The sequence below is a fragment of the Vombatus ursinus genome, unplaced genomic scaffold, assembly GCF_900497805.2.
Source record: "Vombatus ursinus unplaced genomic scaffold, bare-nosed wombat genome assembly UNPS02014768.1, whole genome shotgun sequence".
In the NCBI taxonomy this organism is placed as follows: Eukaryota; Metazoa; Chordata; class Mammalia; order Diprotodontia; family Vombatidae; genus Vombatus; species Vombatus ursinus.
The window spans coordinates 5,145,546-5,169,109 of NW_020954546.1; the positions used below are offsets into that span (position 1 = coordinate 5,145,546).

Consider the following 23,564-nt stretch of genomic DNA (forward strand, 5'->3'; position numbering starts at 1 on the left):
GCGGCCGATGGCGTCCGGGAGCGGCTGCTGCTGCTGAGGCGGCGGCGCCGGCGGCCCGACACCGACCCCACACCTCGTCCCCTCCGCGGGGGGTCCCCAGAGGTAAGGTGCCCCTCCCCCCTTCACCTCCTCCAGGGTTCCTCTTTTCCCCTCCTGGCTCCCCCACCCTTCTTCCCCACCCCCGGTCCGACTACAAAACTTGCCCCCCCTGCCCCTGGGAACACCTGCATATCAGGTTCCCTCTCAACTTTTCCCTCAAGATCGGGATCCTCCCACGTACTTTGCCTTCCTCCTCTGCTTAGCTCCTCCCCCTAACTCCAGGGTTTCCCCCAGACCTCTTTCCTCATCTTGAACCCACCCTCACCCGCTTATTTTCTTCCTTGCTGTCTTGGGCCCCTTCCACCCCATGTCCTCCTTCCTTTATGGTCCCGTCCTTCCTTCTCCCTTCCTCTTTACTCTCGATCCTTCCCCACTCTGCTGACCCTTAGTCCTCCCCTCCTCTCAAGATTTATCCACCTGTCACTGGGCTTTCACCCCAGGGTTGTGAGTTGTGGCCTTACATCACTGGATTTTGGTAACTCCCCTCCCCTCCACCCCGTTTATCCTTTTCAAAATACTTTTTAGATTCTCCGTTGGCCAACCCAATCCTTTTGCTCCCACCTTCCCTTCTCTATGGTCCTTGTAACCCCCCCACACACACACACACTGCACTCCCACCCCCAAAGCAGCTTAAAGTTGACATAGCATTGACTCGTGGTAGAGAAAAGAGATCTCACAGTGATGACCTCTTCTCTGCTGAGGAATTCTAGTTTGAATTCCTCTCAGTTTCTCAAGGCCTGAAGGATTGGGTTGGATAGTCCCCCCACCTGAATCCGATTTCAATGTATGTCCTTGATACCCTCTGTCATATTCTCCTCCACCTAACTAATCCCCTCTTGTTTCAAGATCAAAAAAGTCATGAACTATTGGAAATATGCTTCTGATTTTCCTGGGCAGAAGAAAATATGCTTCCCTAAAAGGCTGGGGAATGGTGAGAGCCAAACTAGAGGTGATTTCCAAGTGTCAGCAACAACCTTTGAGCCCAGTCTTGGGTAGATACATTTAGAAAGGCTGAGAAATTCTGGAGAAGTCTCTTTAGGCTTCACTTTGTTGTAGGGCAGCTGGTGGATAGAGCACTAGGCTTGGAATCAAATGTGGCCTCATACACTTACTGAGCTGTGTGACCCTAGGCAAAATCATCTTAAACACTTGCTAGCTATGTGACCCTGAGCAAGTCACTACCTTTCAAGCTTGTTTCTAGTATCAGATGAGATATTTTTAAAGTGCTTAGCACATGGTAGGTGCCTATAAATGTTTATTTGCTTCCACTTCCTTGGTTCAAAGAAACAGACCCTAAATGGATTGACAAGTCAGTATGGATGAGGTTGTGGGAAAATTTGATATGGCCTATTTAATTTTAGGTTTGTTGCTTTAAAGATACTGGAGAAGTATCTTTCTCCGTCCTGATCCAGGACAAAATTGTTTAACTCATCTGTGGCTCAGTAGAAGAATCGTTTTGTTGACTCCATAAGAGTGCAGCATGTGTGAAACGCTGAAAGGTAGCCAGCATAACTAAGGAGCATGGGACAGTGGAGAAAGCCTTGGGGAGGTAAGACTCCTGGGTTCAGTTTGTAACTTCCTTATTTGGACCCCCCAGAGTAATCTTAGGCATATTGGTCTACTTTGTACAAGTCAGCTCTGTAATAGTTTAATAGCAGGGACTGGATGAGAAACGTAATCAGACCTACCTTGTTTGTTTGTAAAACATTTTGGGGACTATAATCTAAAGGCATTTATTGATAGTAGTAATGCTGTATTTCTGAGAATTTGCATTCTTGTCTCTTTCATCTGATATGTCCATGCCCTATAGCCTATCGAATTAACATGGTTAAGAGAAAACTTCCAACTCCACTTCTCATCTACTCCGAGGTGTAATCCATATGCCTGATCCATAAACTTACATTCCAATACAAGTAGGCTGAAGTGGGAAGAGACCCTCAGGTGGAATGGGCTTGAGAGTTTGGCTGCTGCCTTATTGACCACGTAACTCAATCACGGTTATATTAGTGAAGAGACGTTTAGTAGATTAGGTGTTTTCAAGCCCCGATCTGGTTCTGTGATAATTAAAGGACCTCACTTTTCATTTTCCCTCTTGTCCATTTCCCAACTAGGAGACTGATGCTGACCCTTTTCTCAGGAGCATTGATTACTTAGAAGGGTTTAAAACTGACATTGAAGTTCACCTGCACTACCAATTTTGCTCCAACCCTTTTTCCTTTTTTCCCATTTCCCTTTTCCAAGCTAGTTCTTCATAGGAAGAACACTTCAGCTGAGCATAGAAAACTCTTGAGCAGGGAGGAGAACCTCTCTTCTGGTAAGAGATTTGATGGAAACCACAGAAGGGAATGGGAAGTCACCCAGATAACCAAGGGGATTGGATAGAGAGAACTCAATTAAAAAAGAGTAACCAGGCTGCCTTTCCTTACCATGTGTCTTTTCCATTTGGTGCTCCCAGAACTGGCTGAGGCTCCTGCCCAGAATCTGCCAATACTGGCTTCTTGGCCCCATTCTCTCAGATGCAGCTCAAGGAGCTCCCAGCCTGATTCATTATTGATTCAGCCACATTTAGCTCAGTGCCATCCCTCCACTTGATGGTCCTGAGAGAAACCCTGCACAAAGTTCAACATCCTCTTGGGACCATTGCTGTGATTTTTACTTGGTTCTTGATAGGATTTAAGCTTGCTTAACTATGTGGCCCTGGAATCTGAGCTGTAACCCAGGAAAATGAGAGGCCCCAGCTTCCAACTTTAGCAGTAATATCAGAGGGGCAAGATGGGCTGAAACTATCACAGTTAAGGTTGAGGTTAGACATAAGAATGATACTGACCTAGAACTCTTAAGATGTATAAGGCAGTATGTGCACATTATCTCATTTGATTCCCACAACCTTGTGAGGCAGGTGCTGTCATTACCCCCCATTATACGAATGAGGCACCTTGAATGAGGAGGTTAAGGGATTCGCCTAAGGTCCCATCGTAAGTGTCTGAGGCTTCCTGACTGCAGATCCATTTCTCTTCCTCTCTCTCTCTCACTCTCTCTCACTCTCTCATTGTCTCTCTCCCCCCCCCCCCCCATTGCTCACAAATTCAAAGGATCTAGAGACCTAGAGCTAGGAGGGCTCTCAGGATGTCTAGACATGGCCACTGAGGCACAGGAATGGATAGCAGCTTGCCCAAGGTCACACAGGTAAAGTAAAAGAACTGCCACCCCCAGCCTCCACCAGAATTAATTGGCATCAAGAAGATTGTGGTTAGGACGTTCCTTGGACCTGTCAGGAGAAATCAAAGAAGGTTGTAGACTTAGCTTTGAAAATCTCTAAGAGAAACTAGGGATTGTTGACCTGCAGAAAGGAAGGGCATGGAGAGCACACATTGGTTTTATTCAAATATTTGAAAAGAGTTAGGTTTGTTCTCTTTGACCCTAGAAACCAGATTTGAACCCAAGTCTTCTGACTCCAGAGCAAGTGTTTTTTTCTACCATATCATCCTGCCTTCTATTAGTGGAACAAGCATCACTAGTAGTGTCATATCTCTTTCATTGGTGATATTCTGGAAGCAGGACAAAGGAAGTGACCTGTTTTGAGGCAGAGGTCTGGATTTAATGACTTTTTAAAGGTTCCAAAGTGAAAAATGCAGTAACTTTATGAAAGCCTACTGTGTGCAGAACACTGTGCTCCTTGGGGATACAGAAACAAAACAGCTCTGGCCTTTAAGGAGTGAGCGTTCTGCTGGGGATTAGAACATGTTCAGAGTAAGTAAATCAGAATCACCAGGTGCAGGGAGGCTGTCATTGACCCAAAGTAGGCCTTCATCATCTAGTTCATGGGCCCTTTGATTTAGAACTGGAAGTTGTCTTAGAGGCCATTTAAACCAACCCACGTATCGTAGATCAGGAAAGTGGGCCCAGAGAGGAGAGATGACTTGCCCAAGGTCACACAGCTAACAAAGAGCCTCAACAGAACATGCATCCAATTCTAGCACCCTTCCCACTGTCCCACTAAGGAGAGGCATGATGAGGAAATTGGGGGGAAAGACCGGTCTTGGGCTCTGGTAGACCCAGCTTTAGGCACAGACAGACTCTCAGTAAATGCATTAGTAGAGTAGGGTAGGAGGGTAGATGAGAGTAAGAAGACTTCTGGATCCTTGGAGGTGAGGGACAGAGACACCAGGCAAGTGTGAGCAACTTCCTTCTGTTTCACGTGTACACAATCTTCCCTTTGCCCTGTAATAACCCTGGATGCTCAGCCCAGCTCACCAGATGCTGCCCAGACATGAGCTGTGGAACCCACGTTCTGTTGTCAGTACTCCTACCCCTCCACTCTGAAGCCAGTTGCATAGCCAGAGGAGCAAAGGCCTCTCCAGTTTCCTTTTCCATCCAGTTCTCAAGTCATGTCAGGCTCCAATAGGTTTGAGGTAAGGAGCTTCCCCAAGCAGGACAGTCTGAGCTTTAATGGTCAGATAGGAATGGGGATGGTATGACCCTTAAAGCCACAGAAATTACAAACCAAACTGGATTTTCTTCCCTCACTGGTTTTTTTTCTTTTTCTATTTCTTTTTTTTTCCTTTTTCTCTTTCCCTCTGGCAGGGGGGGTGGGGCAAAGAGAGTAGATTCAGGACGTGATGACCTAGTCTTTTCATTTAACTGCCTTGTTGTTGTCTTTTCCCTGTGAAACTGCTCCCTAGACCTCCTAATTTTAAAATTTATCCCTTGAAACCAGTACAGTCCACATTTGGGACTATGTTGGACTTGCAGGACCAGAGAATCCCCTACTCCCCTTACATTCCCCAAAATATGGAAACAATCTAAAAATATTCCCTTCTTTTATCTTTCCCCATCTAATCCCTCCATTGTTCCCAACCTCTCAGCCCCAGCATTAAAACTAGACCCTGACGATCCTTAAGTACCAGAGAAACTAGGAGGGTGGTTTCATACCCACCCCTCCACACCTCTCCCCAGACTCAGTTTAGGAAGTCCTTCTGTGGTTCAGTATATGTCGTAGAGAACCTTTCGGGCCTCATCGGTGAGTAGTCTAGCTCCACACCCCTTGGCAAGCCTCTTCTGGAAGATTTGGAGGGAGAGGCTCCCAGACAGAGACTGGCTATCAGCAAGGAAGACCCTTGGGAACTGGTGAAGGGCTGGCTTGTACTGAGGATAAGGAGAGGCATATGAAGCCCTTATCCTGAAGTTCATACCTTCCCCTCTTCTCACTCTCCAGCTACTAAGAAGGTTACGCTGCCATCTATTTGCTAAGCCTCTGCATGAAATCTGAAGCTTGGTCCAAAAGGAGCTCGCTTTGACTAGAAGTTTTGAGGAGAAGATAGGCTCTGGGGAAGCTTGGGAGGGGATTGAAAGAGTCAATGAGGCAGAAAAAAGTGGGAGAAGGATTATGAGAAAAGCAGTGTCAATAATGGTGCTGAATAAATAACTCTTGGCTGCTCTCTCAGTTCCTTTTCTGACCTTGAATGAATACCATGATGACATAGGAGGCAAGGCAGGTGATCCTAGCTGAACCAGGGTTGCAGTAGAAAGGACTGAGAACCCTTCAGAGGTGTGGGGGGGAAAGATTGAGGTTTTCTTCTCATGCTCATGTTGTATGTGCACGAGTAGAGACAGATCCACACAAGTAGTAGTGCTGGTTATACTGCTCAGAAAGCAAGGCCCCCAGGGGCCCTGCCCAGCTTTGGGAGGGGGCAGAGGAGAACTGCCACCCCTAGCCTTCACCAGAATTAATTGGTATCTGGAAGATTGTGGTTAGGACATTCCTTGGACCTGTCACAAGAAATCAAAGAACACTTGTGGGCTTAGCTTTGGAAATCTCTAAGAGAAACTAGGGGTTTTTAGCCTGCAGAAGGGAAGGAGGGTAGGGCATGGGTTTTATTCGAGGATTTGAAAAAGTTAGATTTGGTCTCTTTAGCCCTAGACATCAAAACGAAAATCACTAAGTGGAAGTTAAAAACTTTCAAAAGTGGAATGGACTGCTTGGTAAGTGGTAGAAGACCACTTGTTGGTTGTTTTGTAGAGAGATTCTTTTTCAGATACAGGCTAGACTAGAGGGCCCTGAGATACCCTGTAATTCTGATTGGTTGAAGAGCTTCACACAGCTTGAGTGATGCCTCAGTAGACACAGAGACGTAGACCAGAAAACCTCAGTCAGGTCGGGTTGTCTGGGGAGTGAGTGTGCATGACTGCTTAGAGAGTCTAAGCTACCTACCCGACCCTCCAAATGTATGTGCCTAAGCCTGGGCTTAAAAGTTGTTGCTAATACTCAGAATTCACCTTCGCTCTGATCCTCCAATGCCCTCTGACTGGCCTGTGTTCTCTTAATGTACTGTAGTCTTATTCAGTTCATGGACTTGTAACCATTGCTGACTACAGCCAGACGCCCAAGCCCTGGTTAATCTAGAATTAACAGTGTGCCTCTCCCACTCCCCAGTGTCTCTACTTGGAGAGAAGTCTGAAAAGAAGCAGTAAATTGAGCTGTCTTTCTTCCTTGGTATTCTTTACTTGAGACTTTTCCCAGAGATCTCTCCAGAAGAAAGGTCTGGATTATGGGGATCTTATTCCTCCTCTCCCCCTCCCCAAGTTCTAGAGCCAAGATTCTTAGCCCTAGTGGTAGTGGTAGATTTTTTGACACCCCAAAATATTACTAGTTATCTTGAAAGAAAGTTCTCAATCCCAAATTCTCATCCGTTTCAATAAAAAATAATATACATGTGCCATCCAGCTCCTTCAGGAGTAGGGGAGGGTGTCTTGAAAGCAAACAAACAACAGGACGGTGGAAAGCCAAAGACTGAGAATCATTATTCTAGTATGGTTTTCTCTTGACCTGGCCTGGCATGGTTTCTGATGGCCATCAGAGAGTTTACAGTCTAAAAGGGCAGGTAAGAATACACATGGAATCAACAGAAATCTATCTGTACCATAATGAGGGATTGTGGGAAGAGTGATAAATGAGGACAGCTTCCTAGAGAAGGTAGAACTACTGTCAGTTCCACAAATCTTTATCAGGCATTTGCTTAAGTTACTATAATGACAAAGTTGAAAATTAACAAGTCTCTACCCTCAAAGAGCTTATAATCAAATCAGGGATGGGGGTGAGGAGGTGAAAATATGTATGGAAATAACTGTAAAACACATCTTAAAATGATTAAGTGCATAGAAGAGGTCGGGTTCAGTGACTTGAGGGTCTTAAAGGAAGAGCTATCATTTCTTTCTTGAGAGAATAAGGAAAGACTTGATGGAGAAAGTGACACGTGAACTAGGTCTTAAAAGAAACGGAATGTCGCAAGTAGGGAGAAATTGGAGGTCAAGGGAATCTGTTACAGGCAAAGAGTATGTGAAAGCATGGTATGTGCCAAGGCTTAGAAATCTGAAGTTTAAAGAACCGCCAAAGGGATGGGGCATGAGAGGGAAAATGGGGAGGACAGGAGAATGAACTTTGGAGAGATAATAAGCAAGGAGAAAGGTGTATGGCTTTAGAGGGGACACAGTCTACTTAGGGAAACGGTGTACGTACACATGTGAAAACATTGTGAATATACTTAGAGAGCAACATATTAGCAAATGCAGATTATGAACCTAGTGCATACTAAGTGCATAAAGACGAGTAAAGTTCTGAGTGTGGGGTGGCCATAATCAGGGAGGTAATGACATCCGAACTAAGTCATGCAGATTCTAGGGAGAACTCCATGTGGTTGGGAGTTGGAAGGCAGTACAAACTTGAAGGTAGAGAAACTAATTGGTTCGTGTTTCTCCTTTTCCTTCCCTCCTTTGCCCCAGCTTGGAAGTGCTGTGTCTGGCTGTGGCCATGGGAGACACGGCAGTGGAGCCAGCCCCTCTGAATGCCTCTTCAGAGCCCGCTCCAGGCCCACCAGGAAGCAGTGGGGGTGCCCTGCTCAGTGTCATCACTGAGGGGGTTGGGGAGCTGGCAGTCATTGACCCAGAGGTGGCCCAAAAGGCTTGCGAGGAGGTGTTGGAGAAAGTAAAACTTTTGCATGGGGGTGCCACTAGCTCCCCAGAGGGGCCCGCCCTCGAGCTTGTCAATGGGGACAGCACAGGCAATGAACTTCACTGCCTGGATGAGCCACGCAACCGCATCCGAGAGGAGGACGAGGTGGGGACCTCCAGTTCAGCTAAGGGTGCGAGGAGGCGGCGGCAGAACAACTCAGCCAAGCAGTCTTGGCTGCTGAGGCTGTTTGAGTCAAAGCTGTTTGACATCTCCATGGCCATCTCGTATCTGTACAACTCCAAGGAGCCCGGGGTCCAGGCTTACATAGGCAATCGGCTCTTCTGTTTCCGCAATGAAGACGTTGACTTCTATCTGCCCCAGCTGCTGAACATGTACATCCACATGGATGAAGACGTGGGGGATGCCATCAAGCCCTACATTGTGCACCGCTGCCGCCAGAGCGTTAATTTTTCCCTCCAGTGCGCCCTACTGCTTGGGGCCTACTCTTCGGACATGCACATCTCCACCCAGCGACACTCCCGTGGGACCAAGCTCCGAAAGCTCATCCTTTCAGATGAGCTGAAACCAGCTCATCGAAAGAGGGAGCTGCCTTCCCTGAGCCCAGCTCCTGACACGGGGTTGTCCCCCTCCAAAAGGACTCACCAGCGTTCCAAATCGGACGCCACCGCCAGCATCAGCCTCTGCAGCAATTTGAAACGCACGGCCAGCAACCCCAAAGTGGAGAACGAGGAGGAGGTAAAATGCAAGGATTGGGTCCGGAACAGTGTTGTGCAGGGCTGCATGGGGATAGGTCTTCTGCCTGGGGGTGTTATTTCCCGTATCCTCTTCCTTCTTCAAATCTTTCATTTCAGTCAGGAGCATGGAATTTTAGGGCTTGAAAGATTAGAAAGTATCTAATCTAGCTCCCTCATTTTATCGATGAAGAAAATGGAAGCTCTTGAGTACCTACTAATTTGCCCAAGGTCACATAGCTGGTTAGTGAGCAAACCAGGTCTCTTGAATCTCAGGCACCTACCCTCTCCACTGTGCTCTCACCCCATTCACTTCTTGCTGGGAAGACCCTGAAGGCCAAGAGTGTGGAGGATAAACTTCTTGTGGCAGGGATTCCACCCCACCCCACTTAAGGTCTCGGTTGTCTGCTTCAAATCCCCAGGGAGTGACAGGGTCTGTTGGGAAAGGAAAAGAACCAAGGATTGTGTATGTCATAGGCAATGTAGAAAGAGGTTTAATAGAGCATCAGCTCATTCTCCTGGCCTTCTGTCATCACAATTGCTCCTTTCCCTCCTTGTAGATTCAAGGGCAAATTTAATTTGTTATTATTTCAGCATTCAATCAGAATGTGCTTACTACCTGTTAGCTCTCAGGTTATAAAGCGAGAATGAAATAGCTGGCTTTTCTGCAATTTCCCTTTCCTTCTGAGAGAAAACAGGATGGGATAAGCAGGCTGGATGGGAGTGGGTCTCAGAAGCTCTCGGTGTAAGATCAGAGACATGACAGCCAGGAGAAGGAGGCTGTGAGAAGACAATATTGGGATAGGTATGTGACCTAAAGATGAGGTGCCTGTATCTGTAATCCACACCTACCTTCCAGTCCCCAGCTGGGTAAATGGCAGGGGAAGCTACCACGGTGGACAGCCAACTGCTGGTGACCTGGTGTCCCAGCCAGACAATGGTGCCTCAGTTCTCCACCACTGACTCACCACTGGCCAGGCTCCCAGACTGGCCTTCAGCCCAGTTTGGGAAGGAAGAGAGAAAAAAGACTAAGGAATTGGCCCTTGTTGGAAGCCCCATGTGGCTGGGGTCTTGGCATCTGCCCACATGGGGAAGTGCCATATCCCATGTTTCTAATACAGTAAGGATCCTTTCAACCTGTCTGTGTTGGGAGGAAGGGGAGCTTCGAAACCTGATTTGGAACCTGCTGTCTCTGGGAATTAGAATTTGTAGGCCAGTTTGTCCCTGATCACGTGATCAGGTTGTTGACCTGGAGTGAGGTAGAGTGAATTCATGTGCTCTAGTCCAGAATCATGTCCCAGAGACTCCCTCCTGGGATTGTCACCTGTCCTTCCTAGCCATGGGAGTGGCCTTTGGACAGAAGCTGCCCCCAGTATCTACATCCCTGTGACCACTCTCTCCTAAGATGAAACTGCTTCCTTCCTCGTTGGATGCTGAGCTAGGGGGCATCTGTTACAAGGCATGGGGATGGTCTCTGCAATCAAGGAACTGCTGCGTTCTAATAGGTAGAGACCATACAAAATGGAGTGCGGTAGTTAGGAAAGGGCTTTTTTTTTCCTCTGGAGAGTCACAAGTATGGTGGGCAGAACCATATGGAAATTGGCTGCTAGTCTCTTTCCAAAAGCAGCTGTAGTATTGACTTGATCAGGTGGCCATGGTTGTAGACCTGAGAAGAACCAGCTAGATTTCAGGTCCTTTGACCCCAGAGAGTTCAAAACCAGATATAGATTTTAGGACTCTCCATGTTCTTAGGTGATCTTCCCCAAAACCATGTACAGACCCCATGGGGCCACTTTATAGGCCTGGACTTAGTTGTGTAGCTCCTGTCTTGACCTTGGTGCTTTCCTTAGGCGGTGGCTATAGGTGGTGCCCTTTTCCTTGCTGGTTCTGTCCAGATCAGAGTTGTGGGCATCTTGTGGAAGTGTCGGTCCTTGTGGGGAGTTGGGCCAGGCCTTACAGGTAACTCATTTTCCTGATTTGACTCTCTATATCAAAGATCACTATATCTTGGGAGAAGGAGGGGGACACCAGATCTCCAAACCCTCACTGGTTATCGAATACTAGAAGGATTAGACATCTGATTCCTTCCCTGAGGGAAATGTGAGCCAGGGAGTAAAAGAGAGAGAACCCTGATCTCTACTGCTGCAGAAGGTCTCTTTATCTCGAGGGTCACTTTGGAGTCTTTAGTACCTGAATTCTGTTCCCTCAGCACTCACTTGTAGGTGCATTTGGGGAACGTAGAGTGTTTCAAGATCTGAAGGAAATAAACAGTGGTTCTCCTTCTCCTCTTCCTATTTTAAAGTAAGTGGGAAAGGGACGCAGCCCCAGCCCAACTCTCCTTTGTCCCTCCTTTCCTTTATCATTTATTGATTCATTCCCTATTCAGCAAACATTTGTCAGGCACCTACTATACACAGCACTGTGCCAGCGGGGAGAATATGTAAGACTAAGAGGAGGTGGTTATTGTTTATTCATTCATTCCAGTCACCTCCGACTCTTTGTGACCCTGTTTGGGGTTTTCTTGGCAAAGATGCTGGAGAAGTTTGCCATTTCCTTCTCCAGCTAATTTTACAGATGAGGAAACTGAGGCAAACAGGGTTAAATGACTTGCTCAGGGTTACACAACTAATATGTGGCTGAGGCTGAATTTGAACTCAGGTCTTCCTGACTCAAGGCCCAGTGCTCTATCCACTTTGTCACCTAGCTGCTGCTTGCCCAAGGAGCTTATGGTTTAGTATGCAAAGCCCCATTGTCTGGGGTAGTGGTTACCCAAGGACTACTTCTCTGCCTTCTGTTTATCCAAATTTTGCTGACTCAGTTGTAACCAGATATCCTTCCCCTTATCTTCACTATCCATCTCTTAATTCGAATGGGGATTATGTAAGGTGGAGTAGTGGAACAGAGAGAGACTCGGAACTAGGCTTACCTTCATCTCCTTCCCACAGACAAAGACAGATCAGAGAAAACGAGCTAAGTAACTTTGCTCAGCTGCTAACCACCAGGCAATTTTCTTTCCCATTTCTAACTAGATTGATTCCCCTACCACCACAGTAGCAACATTTTTGGTGGATCTGTCTTGCTTTCTTGGGACTACCTCAACCTTTGTACAGAGAAATCTGTTCCTTGTCATACTGGGAGCCCCAGCCAGCCTGCCAGCATGATATTGTTCTGATGTCAGCCTCTTGGCCCAGCCCTGCTCCCTGGAGCTGACTCAGTGTGAGTAACAAAGGCCCAGAGAGTAGAGGAGTCACGATAACCAGGTGGAACAACCTTCCCCACAGGGTGTCCCTGAAACAGAGTAGGAATGGGGGAGACAAGGCGGATGGGAGATGCGAAGGCAGGCCATTCCCAGCCAGGTTTGTGGTACAAGTCATTCTGTCTGAGAAAAGGAGGCCTCACAGGCCTGGCCTTGGTAGTCTCACTGCCTCCCCAGCCCCTTCCCTCAGCCTGGAAAATGTTTGTGGAAAGGTGAGGTTTCTAAGGGTGACTTCCCTATGCCCTCCTTTGTTCCCACTTTCCCTCAATGTCCCCCTGACTTCCCCAGCCTCCTATCTTCTTCACCACTCCTCAGGTTCTCCGAGGAAAGAGGCAAGAGTTGGGACAGTCTTCACGTTAGAATGGGGCAGTTAAATACTCAAGTAGAATTCATTGGGTTAAATATTCAAGTAGAAATTAAGACTTCTAAGTGACTACTCCTTAGTCTTTGCAGAGGAGGGAAGAAGCAGGACTCTGTCCCCAGAGCCCAGGCAGTCGGCTGCACCTTTGCCTCTTCCCTCTTTCCACAGCTGTGGAAGACCTCTCATGTGGGCCACAAGATGGGCGCTGTTTTGAGGGCCACTACAGCTTTGTGAAAAGTAGCGCCCCCTCCCTGAGCCTAGTTCTGACTGAGCCATAAAGGGACCTCCTTAGAGCCCCCCAGAACTGGGAAAGGTATAGACTCTCTCAGACTTAGTTTCAAGTTGCATCTTGCAGCTAGGAGCAAAATTTAGGCAACAGATGTGTATCTACTCAGTGCAAGGGGTAATAACTAGGACTTAGTGCTAAGCAGAATGGAGAGGACATGATGGTTTGGGGGCCTTGTTTGTCCTCCAGTGTGGTGTGGAACTTGTGATATGGAATTAGAGGCTTCTGATTCATCCATCAGCTTTTAAACTCAGCTCTTTTTCTTCACTGTATCCCCCAAGACTGGTGGAACTGGAGATCCCTAATTTAAGGACCATATGTCTTGTAAAACTTGACCTGAATTAGGAGCTGGCACTTTGGAAACCACTAAGTCTTGGGGCCTTGACTGAGAGTGTTAGACTGAGGAAAGCTGCCCCCTTCTGGGACTCAGATCTGAATTTTTCCTTTGAAATAAGGGCTGAATAAATGAGAGTAAAAGGAAAAAAAAAACCGGAACAGCAGAGAGACATACTGCCCTCCCACAAACCATGTTGGTCCTTTGTCCCTCCCACTCACTCTTCTAGGATCTGAACCTGCCTCGTCATTTCCGAATAATGATAGTGTTAGGGTCAAACTCCATAATCAGGTTTAATTATTTAAAGAAAAATATAATAGAGATGTGAAAGAGAAGTGGTTGTAATTAAAATAGGAGCTAAATTCTTTGCCTTTTTCTCTCTCCCTTCCCCCTCCCCCTCTCTCCCCTTGCCCTCCCGGCCCCTTTCCCAGGAACTCTCCTCCAGTACCGAGAGTGTTGATAAATCATTCAGTTCCGTAAGTGGGGCCAGGCTGGGGCTGGGTGGCTTACTCCCCATGTCCGCCCATGGCAGCATTTCCTCTCCGTCCCCAGATCTCTTTTTAGTACTTTCACCTTTGCCCAAATGCCAAGGCCAGCTTTTAAAGGCATCCAGGGGTTCCCGCCCCTCACTGGCCCTCCTGACAGAGAGGATCTACCTTTCACCATGCTGCCATTTGTCCTGAGCCCTAGCTGAATTAGGTCCAGTTCTTTTTTTTCTCCCAGAGGTCAGTGAGAGCAGGGGAACTGTCCTTTTTACCCATCCCAGGTCTCTGAAACAAGCACCCAAGAGGTATTGGTGAGAACTGGGCATTGGAGCTAGCTCCAGGAGTAGAAATGTGTACCCGGAAAAGGACTTTTCTTCCCCACCCCCACCTCCCATCTTATCTCCTCCTTGTCACCTGGGGCCCACCAGTGAGCACCCAGGACATAGGAGGACTTGGCTTGAAAAGAAATGTTTGCTTACCTACAGACTGTTTCTCAGCTGCAGCCTCATTTCTTCTAGACCCAAGTACCCCTGTTTTCCCAGTTTATTAGTAAGAATATTTCTCAATCTTCATCTTCCTTGCCTCATCTGTCTTGCCACAAGTCCCTTTGGTTGAAGCTCCAGTGCATTCCCTACCCCAAGAGGTGTACAGGATCAAAGACCCTGCCTCTGGCCAGAGACGTGAGAGGAAATGCTGGGCCCTCAGGGCGGGGGAGGATTGGGATGTTTGGTTTTTTTTTTTTTTTTTTTTTTTTTTGCATTTTGATTTTTTACTTGACTCCCCAATCAGTTTTCTGTGTTCTATGCCGTTGCTTTCTCAATCATGATTCCTGTCTCCCCTATGAGGTGACATACACCACCTAATCAGCTAGTTTGGGTGATTCTCCTGATTTGAGGATCAGGAAGAGTCCCACCCTCTTTCCTGAGATGACTGCTATGAACACAAAGTCCAAGGTAGGGCTAGGCTTTCCACTTGAGTGACCACATCAGAGGGGTCAGAGTCAGGGGGAATTTCTACATTCATTCTTCCTTTCGTCCTGCTTCCCTCGTTGGACATTTGAGGGTGGCTCTGAGAACTAGAAGTCCCCCGCCCCAATCTGTTTTATTCCTCATGTTCAACATTCTGAATTCATGAAAAGAACTGTTTAGTTCTTGACTGGGATTCCTGAGAATTCCTTCTATATCTCTTAGTCTTGTTGGATATGTAGAGGCAGGGCCTGTACCATGTGGCTTTCCCAAAAAGATGAGTCTTGTAGTATAAAGTTTGAAATTCTCATTTAGGGAAAATAATCATGAGAAAAAAAATCCTGGTGAGTGAAATGTTATTCATGTGAAGGAGCAGCCTATTGATAGTGAATGAAATCAGTCAATAAACATTTATTAAATGTCTGCTTGTGCCAAGCACTGAGCACATAGGATAGGAATCTGAGCTGGTGGTCTTGATAAAACTCTTCCCCCGGTGGTGGGGGCCGAGGCTAAAGAAGACCCTTTTCACTGTCTAGCCTCGTCCATCTCTTCCCGCCCAGACTACCCCTGTCTCTTTGAGGAGATGGCTAGAGTATCCCACACCAGGGTATGAAAAGCCTCTTAAATAGCGAATGAGCCATTTCTGGACATGGGCAGAACTGGCCGACTTGAGACTATGCTGTTCATACTGCTGGATCAGAGCTGGAGAGGGGAGGGCATCTCAGAAAACATGGGGTCTCCCTTGAGGATTGAGAGTGAGGCAACACTTCAGCCCTTTGGTCAGGGGCCGAGAGAGGCTGCCCGTCTCCTCGCCCTTTCTTGGTCCTCCCTTTAGCTGCTGTTGCTTTTCCCCATTGATTTTTCACCCATCATACAAATTTTGCTCCCTCCCACCCCTGCATGTTCATTGCTTGCATGTGGAGTGATGGGAGGGAGAAGGGGAAAGGTAGAGTGACATTTGCAAGAACTTGGGGTGGGATTTGGGGGAGTGACCATTTTTACTGAGGAAAATCAACCAAAATCTCCTTGTCCCAATCCCCAAAGGAGCTGGTAGGTGCCAGCCACCTCCACAGATATTTGAGAGAGTCAGGTAGCCCAGTAAGTCAGAATGAGGAGATGTTCTTAGTAAGAAAGAGACACTTCTCACTAAAGGATGTTCTGGAAAACCTCAGACACTTCTCACCATACCCTCTCTTTGTACACTGCATCCTGGGGATATCTCCTAAGGACTCTTGAAACAGGGAGGGGCCTGACATTCCCTCTGGCCTCTCAGAACTTCCACAGGGATCACTGGGGTGATGGGAAGGGTGTTGCCATCGGGCCAAAAACCATACCCCAAACCCTGCTGCTCCCTGGACACCAGGAAACTTTGGCCTGCGTCAATCAAAAGGGTCTTTGATGTGTAGGGCATGTCTGGCAGCTCTATAACTCCCTCCTATCTCTTACCCTGATACTTCATAGCCGGTCAGACTGGCTCCTGAGCGAGAATTCATCAAATCTCTGATGGCAATTGGCAAGCGACTGGCAACGCTGCCCACCAAGGAGCAGAAGACCCAGAGGCTGATCTCTGAGCTGTCCCTACTCAACCACAAGCTCCCTGCCCGAGTCTGGCTGCCGACTGCTGGTTTCGACCACCATGTGGTTCGGGTACCCCACACCCAGGCAGTTGTCCTCAACTCTAAGGATAAGGTAGGTAAGCTCCCACTTGTCCCCCAACGCCCAGAAGCTGACCTCACTTTCATTTATTCAACAAACATCCAGAACATGGTTGCTAGTTACATGCAGAGCTTAGATAAAACCTAGGGCCCTCCCTCCTAGAGCTTATCCTTTCTCCTGTGTTTGTGTTTGTGAGAACTTCAGTCTTCCACTTGGGTTTAGTATGGAAAAGCTTACAGAGGCAGGCTTGGATTTGGGCAAAGAGAAGAGATTAAAAGTCTAGGGGACAGGGGAGCAGGGGACACGGTAGAAGGAGAATCACAGTAAGAACTGCTGCATCGTCACATCCGGCCATTTACTAATATTCTTACTGACATAGCACCTTAAATTTGCATAGTTTTTTGTGCTTCTTCAACATAGTTCGCATGCATTTTCCTACTTGAACCTCAGTAAGTTTGGAAGGTAGGGAGGACAGGTAGTTTCAGTCTCAGTTTAGCAAGAGCTAAATGGAGGCTGGGGAAAGTTGAAGTGATTTGTCCAAGCTCACATAGCAAATTACTGGCAAAGTTGTTGGCAAGACCTGGGCTCTCCAGGCTCAGCCATGTGCTCTTTCTGCTACTCCACATAGATCAAGGCTGGGGAACATGCAGCCTCAAGGCCACATGTGGCCCTCTAAGTCCTCAAGTGTGGCCCTTTGACGGAATCTGAACCTCGAGGCCGCAGGTTCCCTCACCCCGACATAGATTCTATTTCTTGATAGGGCACCAGATGGAGCATGCTGTGTCCTCTGACTGAGCTCAGAAGGCTAGGGGTGTCACCAGAATAGCACCGTTTGCTTCGTAGCCCATTGTGGCTACCACCCAACAATTTTTCTAAGCCTTTTGGGAGGCAATTTCATTTCTTAACCAGTATCACTTTTCAGCGTAATGAGTTCTATAAATTTAATATCTGTTCTATAAAGTATGGAACAGATGTTCTACCATTTGTTCCTTTTAACAAATGTTCCTTTTTAATTTTCGCTCAATTCACCTTGCTCCTCCCAGCTTTCACGTTTACAGACTTAAGGAGTTCTAATCTTTTTAGTATTTCCTCATACAACAGCCTCTTACCCCTGTCTCTTGCATCATTTTATTGCCCTTCCCCAACCTTTATCCACCTCAGTCACTCCTTTCCTGAGGTTCAGGGATCAGAATTACTTAATAGGATTCCAAGGGAGTTTGTTGGTTTTGTTTCTCACATCCTTATTGACAAATGCTGTTTTGTTGGCATTGGAGGGTGCCGCTGCACACCAGGGCAATGTCTTCAGGGATGTTTGTCCAGCTCATCGTCCAGAAGTTCAGTTTGAATGAATTTTCCTTAAATCCACCATCTGGTTCCTACAGCCACTTCTCTGCCCTCTCACACAGCCACAAGAGCTCTTCCTGAAGGCCATCCCCTCTGGCTTGCCTTTTTGTGAACTTAGAGAATTTCGTGTCATTGGAAAACTTGAAATTTCACTGTTTATTCCTTTTTCCAGATCATAGGATTTAGAGCTGGATGGGATCTTCAGTCATCTAGTCCAGCTTCCTCATTTTACAGATGAGGATGAGGCCCACAAGAGCCAAGTGATTTACTGAAAGTCACAGGTCTAAGTAGCAGAGCCAGGTTTTGAGCCCAGGTCTTCTGACACCAAATCCAATACGCTTTCCACGCCACCGTGCTGCCTCTCCATCAATCTCCAGTATTGAGAGTGGCAGGGAGATGACTGTCACAGTCACTGGGGAAGAATGTCAGATGGGGAGTAGAGAGCAGGGGAGCAGGTAGTTTACACCATCATTCTCTTCCTCCAGGCGCCCTATCTTATTTATGTGGAAGTCCTTGAGTGTGAAAACTTTGACACCACCAGCGTTCCAACGAGGATCCCCGAGAACCGGATCCGCAGTACTCGGTCTGTGGAAAACCTTCCTGAATGTGGCATCACCCACGAGCAGCGGGCAGGCAGCTTCAGCACTGTCCCCAATTACGACAACGATGACGAAGCCTGGTCTGTGGACGACATAGGAGAGCTGCAGGTAGAGGTGAGGGATCCTGGGGGCTCCATGTCCTCAAGTAGCACATGTGTTATCTGGTATGTGTCCAGCTGTGGGCTAGTGGTGGGAGGGAAATAGGTATTCTGAGAAGGACAAGAAGGCAGCCATGGAAACATGGATTTAGAAAGCAGAACCAAGTGATCTGAGGATGCCCAGGGGTCAGGGAAGGCTGGGAATCAGTCCAGTTCCAGGTGGCAGACTTTGTTGAAGCAGCTTCAGAGCTCAGGACACAGTGTTGGACAAGGTATACCATTGAGACAAGATGCAGTCCCTGCCTGCATAGACCTCACGGATGGGGGGGTACATAAAATTAGAGTGTAAAATGACATGTTAGAGGGCTGCAAAGAGAATTCTGTGGAAAGTCAAAGGGAAGAGATGCCATGATCAACTCCCTGGTGTTCGGGGAAGACTTTCTGCAGAAGGTGGCAGCATTTGAGTTGGACTTTAAAGTGTATTGTAGGCCAAGGGAACAGTATGAGCAGAAGGTCACAAAAGTCACAAAGCATCAAAGTACAGGATGTGGTTGTGGAAAGTGAGCAGTCCTGATTGCCTAAGGGGTGCTAAAGGAGGTCAGGCTGCACAGGGGGAACAGCGCCATGATTGCCAGGCCAAAAGAGTCTGAACTGGACTCAGTAAACAGGATGGTTTTGTGCAAAGGAGTAAATGGTGTATGGCCAGATAGATGTATCAAGGAGTCTATCTGGAAGCAGGGTGGAGGACGGATTAGAGAGAGGGAAAGCGAGTCTTGGCGGTAATCCAGAGGGGCAGTCATGAAGGCCTATACACCAAGGCCAGGGTTGGTGCAGAGCAGGCAGCCTCCAAGGCCACAATCCCTGCTCTGTAGTGTGAAACGTTTGGTTGAGCATCTTCCACGTCTGTACTGAACACTGGGCTAGGCACTGTGGGAGATAAAAACACAAGACCCAGCCCCTGCCCTCGAGAAGCTGATGATCCCATGAGGAGACACACCCAGCCACCTGAACGTTAATTGGCAACCCAGTAAGGCAGCATTAATTCCCACTGATGAACAAGAAATGATGTCAGAATGAGGAAGAGGTGAAACTTGAACTTGGGCTGTGGGCAGTGTTGGTGACATTCCAAAAGAGGAGAAGGCATTGCAAGTAAGAGGAACTGCAGGAGACAAAGGGAGGGAGGTCAGGAGGTGTAGCAGGTTCCAGGGACCATGAGTGAAACAAGGCTGGCTAGAGCAGACGTGTCGCTGGCCTAAGAGAGCAAGGGAAGAGCTGACTGATAAGGAAGTCAGCTGGGTCCAGCTTGTGGAAGACCTTGAATGCCAGACTTAAAGAAGAAAGTAGAGGCACAAGAAAGTCAGTTATCACTGCATTCAACTTTCACATCCAGGCTGTTAAGAGTAAGATTCTGGGCACTGGGGAAATTCAGAGGGAAGATGTGGGATCCCTGGCCTCAGGAATCTCCCAGCCTTATATGAAGAAAAAATGCCATTGTTGAGTCCCTTAGGTCCCTGCTGTGGTTTAGACCCCACTGCCAAAGAAACGAGGAGGGGACGATCACAGTGGGATTGATGTGGGAATCTGGAGCAGGGTCCGGAAGGGCCTCACAGGTCACCTGCCCAGAGGTCAGGGTGAGAGAGAAGGGAAAGAAGAGTAGGGGCAGGGAGTCTTCTGCTCACTATGGCTGCCTGTCGCTGCTCCCCCCAGCTCCCCGAAGTACATGCTAACAGCTGTGACAACATCTCCCAGTTCTCTGTGGATAGTATCACCAGCCAAGAGAGCAAGGAACCCGTGTTCATTGCGGCAGGAGATATCCGGTATGACCATCCCAAGAGCTCTGCCCTTTCTCCCTTGACCTCTCCTGCCTTTAGAGCTGACCTGCCTGTCTAGGGGCCACTCTCTCTGGCCATTGACCACTTTCACTCCATTCTCTCACTCATTGCCTGTGTCAGCACCAGTCTCTAATCATGTCCTCGTCCTAAATTTTGTGCTGTCCTGGTTTTTTGGATTTTTGGGCGGGGCTGGCCCAGGAGTGGGCTGGGGTCCCTCCCATAGAGGTCAGCTCCTTACACGTGGTGAGTGATGGGTTTCTCTCCTGCCAGACGGCGCCTCTCAGAGCAGCTAGCCCACACCCCTACTGCCTTTAAACGGGACCCAGAAGACCCATCAGCAGTTGCCCTCAAAGAGCCCTGGCAGGAGAAAGTCAGGTGAGTGAATGCTGTTCCCTCTGATGTCCCACCAACATTCCTGTTGTACAGAGGTACAAACCAAGCTGACAGGGGACCCAGCAGCCCCACCTGCATCCCACCACGGAGTTGCGTAGTGGGTTTAAGTGGAAGGTTGGATGTGCAGATCTCCTGGTCATCCTCTCTTCTTCCTTCCTTCCCCCACAGGCGGATCCGAGAGGGCTCCCCTTATGGCCACCTCCCCAACTGGCGGCTCCTCTCCGTCATCGTCAAGTGTGGGGATGACCTGCGACAGGAGCTCTTAGCCTTCCAGGTGTTGAAACAACTGCAGGTAAGGGGAGGTGAGGAAAAAATGCCGGCTTTGGGATGAATCTGGGCCAGGCTGCTCCACTGAGGGTAGTTGCACTTGAAGGGGACTATGGGGACCTCTCCTGGTTACTTATGGCACTGCATCTGTGTGGTCTTTTGGCTCCTGGTTGAAAGGGAAGATGAGTTGTAACTGGCTGGGGTTTAAGACCTTGCCATACTCTCTTCTTTCTCATTCCTTAAAATTACATTATACTGCCACTTACTAGCTGTGTGACCCTGGGCAAGTCACTTAACCCCAACTGCCTAAAAAAAAAAAAAAAAAGACGTTACTGCCATTACTCGCTTCTACACCAAGAGCTTTGGGGGGTCCTCACTCTTCATATAGGACTCCCTGCCTTTGTACCTGAGCAACATCTTTCTCCATTCCTGTGTCTCTCCTTCCCAGTATGCTGCTGTATTAGTGTTTACATCCTTCTCCCATTCTTTTTCCTAGACCTCCCTACCATGCATTTTAGTACCCAGCAAGATCTTTAGATTTTGTTTATAATGTTCCAAGACAACCTTGGTTAGGGCAATGGGCAGAGAAAAGGCTAAGGAGGGATGCAGGTCTCTTCTCCCTCTGGCCCAGTTACCATCTCTTTCCAACTAGGGAGATGAGGGTAATCTTCCTGTGTCCTTGTCTCTCCCCTCAGTCCATTTGGGAGCAAGAACGGGTGCCTCTTTGGATCAAGCCCTACAAGATTCTTGTGATTTCTGCGGACAGCGGCATGATAGAGCCTGTGGTCAATGCTGTGTCCATCCATCAGGTGAAGAAGCAGTCACAGCTCTCCCTGCTCGATTACTTCTTGCAGGAGCATGGCAGCTATACCACCGAGGCATTCCTCAGCGCCCAGCGCAATTTTGTACAAAGCTGTGCTGGCTATTGTCTTGTCTGCTACCTGCTTCAGGTCAAAGACAGGTGGGTGACTGACTCCCCAGGTCCTCATCTTGCCTGGCCTCCAGGCCCCAGCCCCGGCCCCTCGCATATACATATGTCCCCCAGCCCTGACCTGGACATCACCCCATCTGTGCTTGTGATCCCACATCCAAGATGCATCTGCATTCTTGATGGTTGTGCTCGGTGTTGAGTAAGTAGGACCCTTGTCTTAACATAGAGTCTGAAACTGTTTGTCGGTGGTTTGGGAAAAGAAAACAGAGCCTGGCTTCCCAGATCTCTGGAAGACGCTGAAGTGGAGAGGTGCGCTCCACAAAAACTTAATTTTCAAAGCAGCAAAGCCGTGCAAACAGCATTGGGGGGTGGGGGGGTGTGTGTGTAGGGGGGACTGTTTTTGCTAGAAATCCTTTTTTAAGACCAAGGATAGGATTTTGAATCCAATTTCCTGAAGCACAACCACAATAAGTCCAGGCAAACGTGACGGCTGCAAAGGGGTGGCTGTCTGCCCTTCTGGTTCCGAGAATGAGGGAGGTTCCATTATTGAATAAGACAATCTTAACAGCAGCCAATAGTCTGTTGAACCTTTTTTTTAAAAAATGATCTATGGTAGAAGAGGTGAGTTGGAGTCAATTTATAGAACCAGACATAGGAAAGAACAGAAAAGCTGTATTATAAGCTATATAATAGATAGATAGATAGATAGATATAATAAAAGCTGTAAAACAGAAAAGTATTATCAAGGTACCAACCTGTAATGGTTTAATGTGCATGGAACTAAATCAGAATGAGATTCTCCGCACAAAACTCACATCTTTTCCTAATTCTAGCTCTGCTTCCTGTAGTGCTCTGGTGATTGGTTGGAAGAGAGAGAAAGGAGAACAGTTTCTCCTCTGGCTGGCACCCCCCACCCCCCAGCCTTCTTGAATAAGAGCACTTTACTTAACAAAGATCCTGCCTTGGCCGCCTTGGCTAGGCAGTGTTATGCTGAATAGGTCCTGGGCGCCCCACCTTCAGGAGGCTTTGGCTCCTTTGCAGGCCATTCATTTGGAAGTCATTAAGACCTGGAATTTCTCTCTAATTCATGCTGCAGCCGCTGCCACCTCCCCCCACCCCCACCCCACTGAGTAATGTGACTTCTAGGTGTAAGGTATTCCACATTAATTCATTTTCTCTTTGCAGTTTGTTTCATTATTTTTTAAAAACTGAATGTAAACACTTCTCTCTGTTCTCAATGTTCCTGCTTCTGGTAGCCCCTCACCCAGTTTGCTACTGTTTATTTGCTATGGACTGGTAAACCCAACCAGGAAATTCATTAGAAAGTATGGATTAGGGGCAGCAGATAGAGCACCAGCCCAGGAGTCAGGAGAACCTGAGTTCAAATCTGACCTCAGACACATGATACTCACTAGCTGTGTGACCCTGATTGCCTCGCCAAAAAAAAAGTATGGATTAAGCAAAAAATTGTTCACAGAGACTTTGACTGACCTCCCTGTGGTCTTTGTGTCAGTTAACTTTGAGGTTCAGACTGTTCTGACTTATCGGCTATGTTCCAGATGGTTATTGCTAAATAAGGGAGGTGTTAGTTGAGTTTTCTCATTCTTATTAATAGCAATTTTGGATGCTGCAGCCTCTGCTGGCAGTTTTGTTCCCGTTGAACGGTCTCTGCTGGTTGTCTGAGAGCCCGGCAGACAGATGAAGACAGCTAGGAGTTGGCTCTGCAGAACACTTTTTGACCAACACATTGTAATCTTGGGGGTGGAGGCCATACTGACCATTCGCCTAACGGCCCATCTTTATCCCCTCATCAGGCACAACGGGAATATCCTTCTAGATGCCGACGGGCACATCATCCACATTGACTTTGGCTTCATCCTGTCCAGCTCCCCTCGAAACCTGGGCTTTGAGACTTCCGCGTTTAAGTTGACCACAGAGTTTGTGGATGTGAGTGATAA

General features: G+C 47.8%; 1 protein-coding gene across 4 annotated transcripts in view; it reads left to right on the forward strand.

Moving 5' to 3' along the window:
- Positions 1–23,564, forward strand: part of LOC114043198 (phosphatidylinositol 4-kinase beta) — a 25,830-nt gene continuing 2,266 nt past the window's right edge. Inside the window, exons 1-10 of one of the 4 annotated variants that reach the window (XM_027862228.1) lie at positions 1–102; positions 7,879–8,803; positions 13,468–13,512; positions 15,948–16,175; positions 17,972–18,199; positions 19,891–20,000; positions 20,286–20,390; positions 20,577–20,700; positions 21,371–21,636; positions 23,421–23,553. In XM_027862228.1, the coding sequence (XP_027718029.1) occupies positions 7,907–8,803; positions 13,468–13,512; positions 15,948–16,175; positions 17,972–18,199; positions 19,891–20,000; positions 20,286–20,390; positions 20,577–20,700; positions 21,371–21,636; positions 23,421–23,553 (2,136 nt within the window). In that variant the 5' untranslated portion in view covers positions 1–102; positions 7,879–7,906. Of the gene's footprint in view, positions 103–4,448; positions 4,512–7,878; positions 8,804–13,467; positions 13,513–15,947; positions 16,176–17,971; positions 18,200–19,890; positions 20,001–20,285; positions 20,391–20,576; positions 20,701–21,370; positions 21,637–23,420; positions 23,554–23,564 lie in introns of those variants that run through there. The other 3 variants (XM_027862230.1, XM_027862229.1, XM_027862231.1) reach the window with 3 other exon arrangements.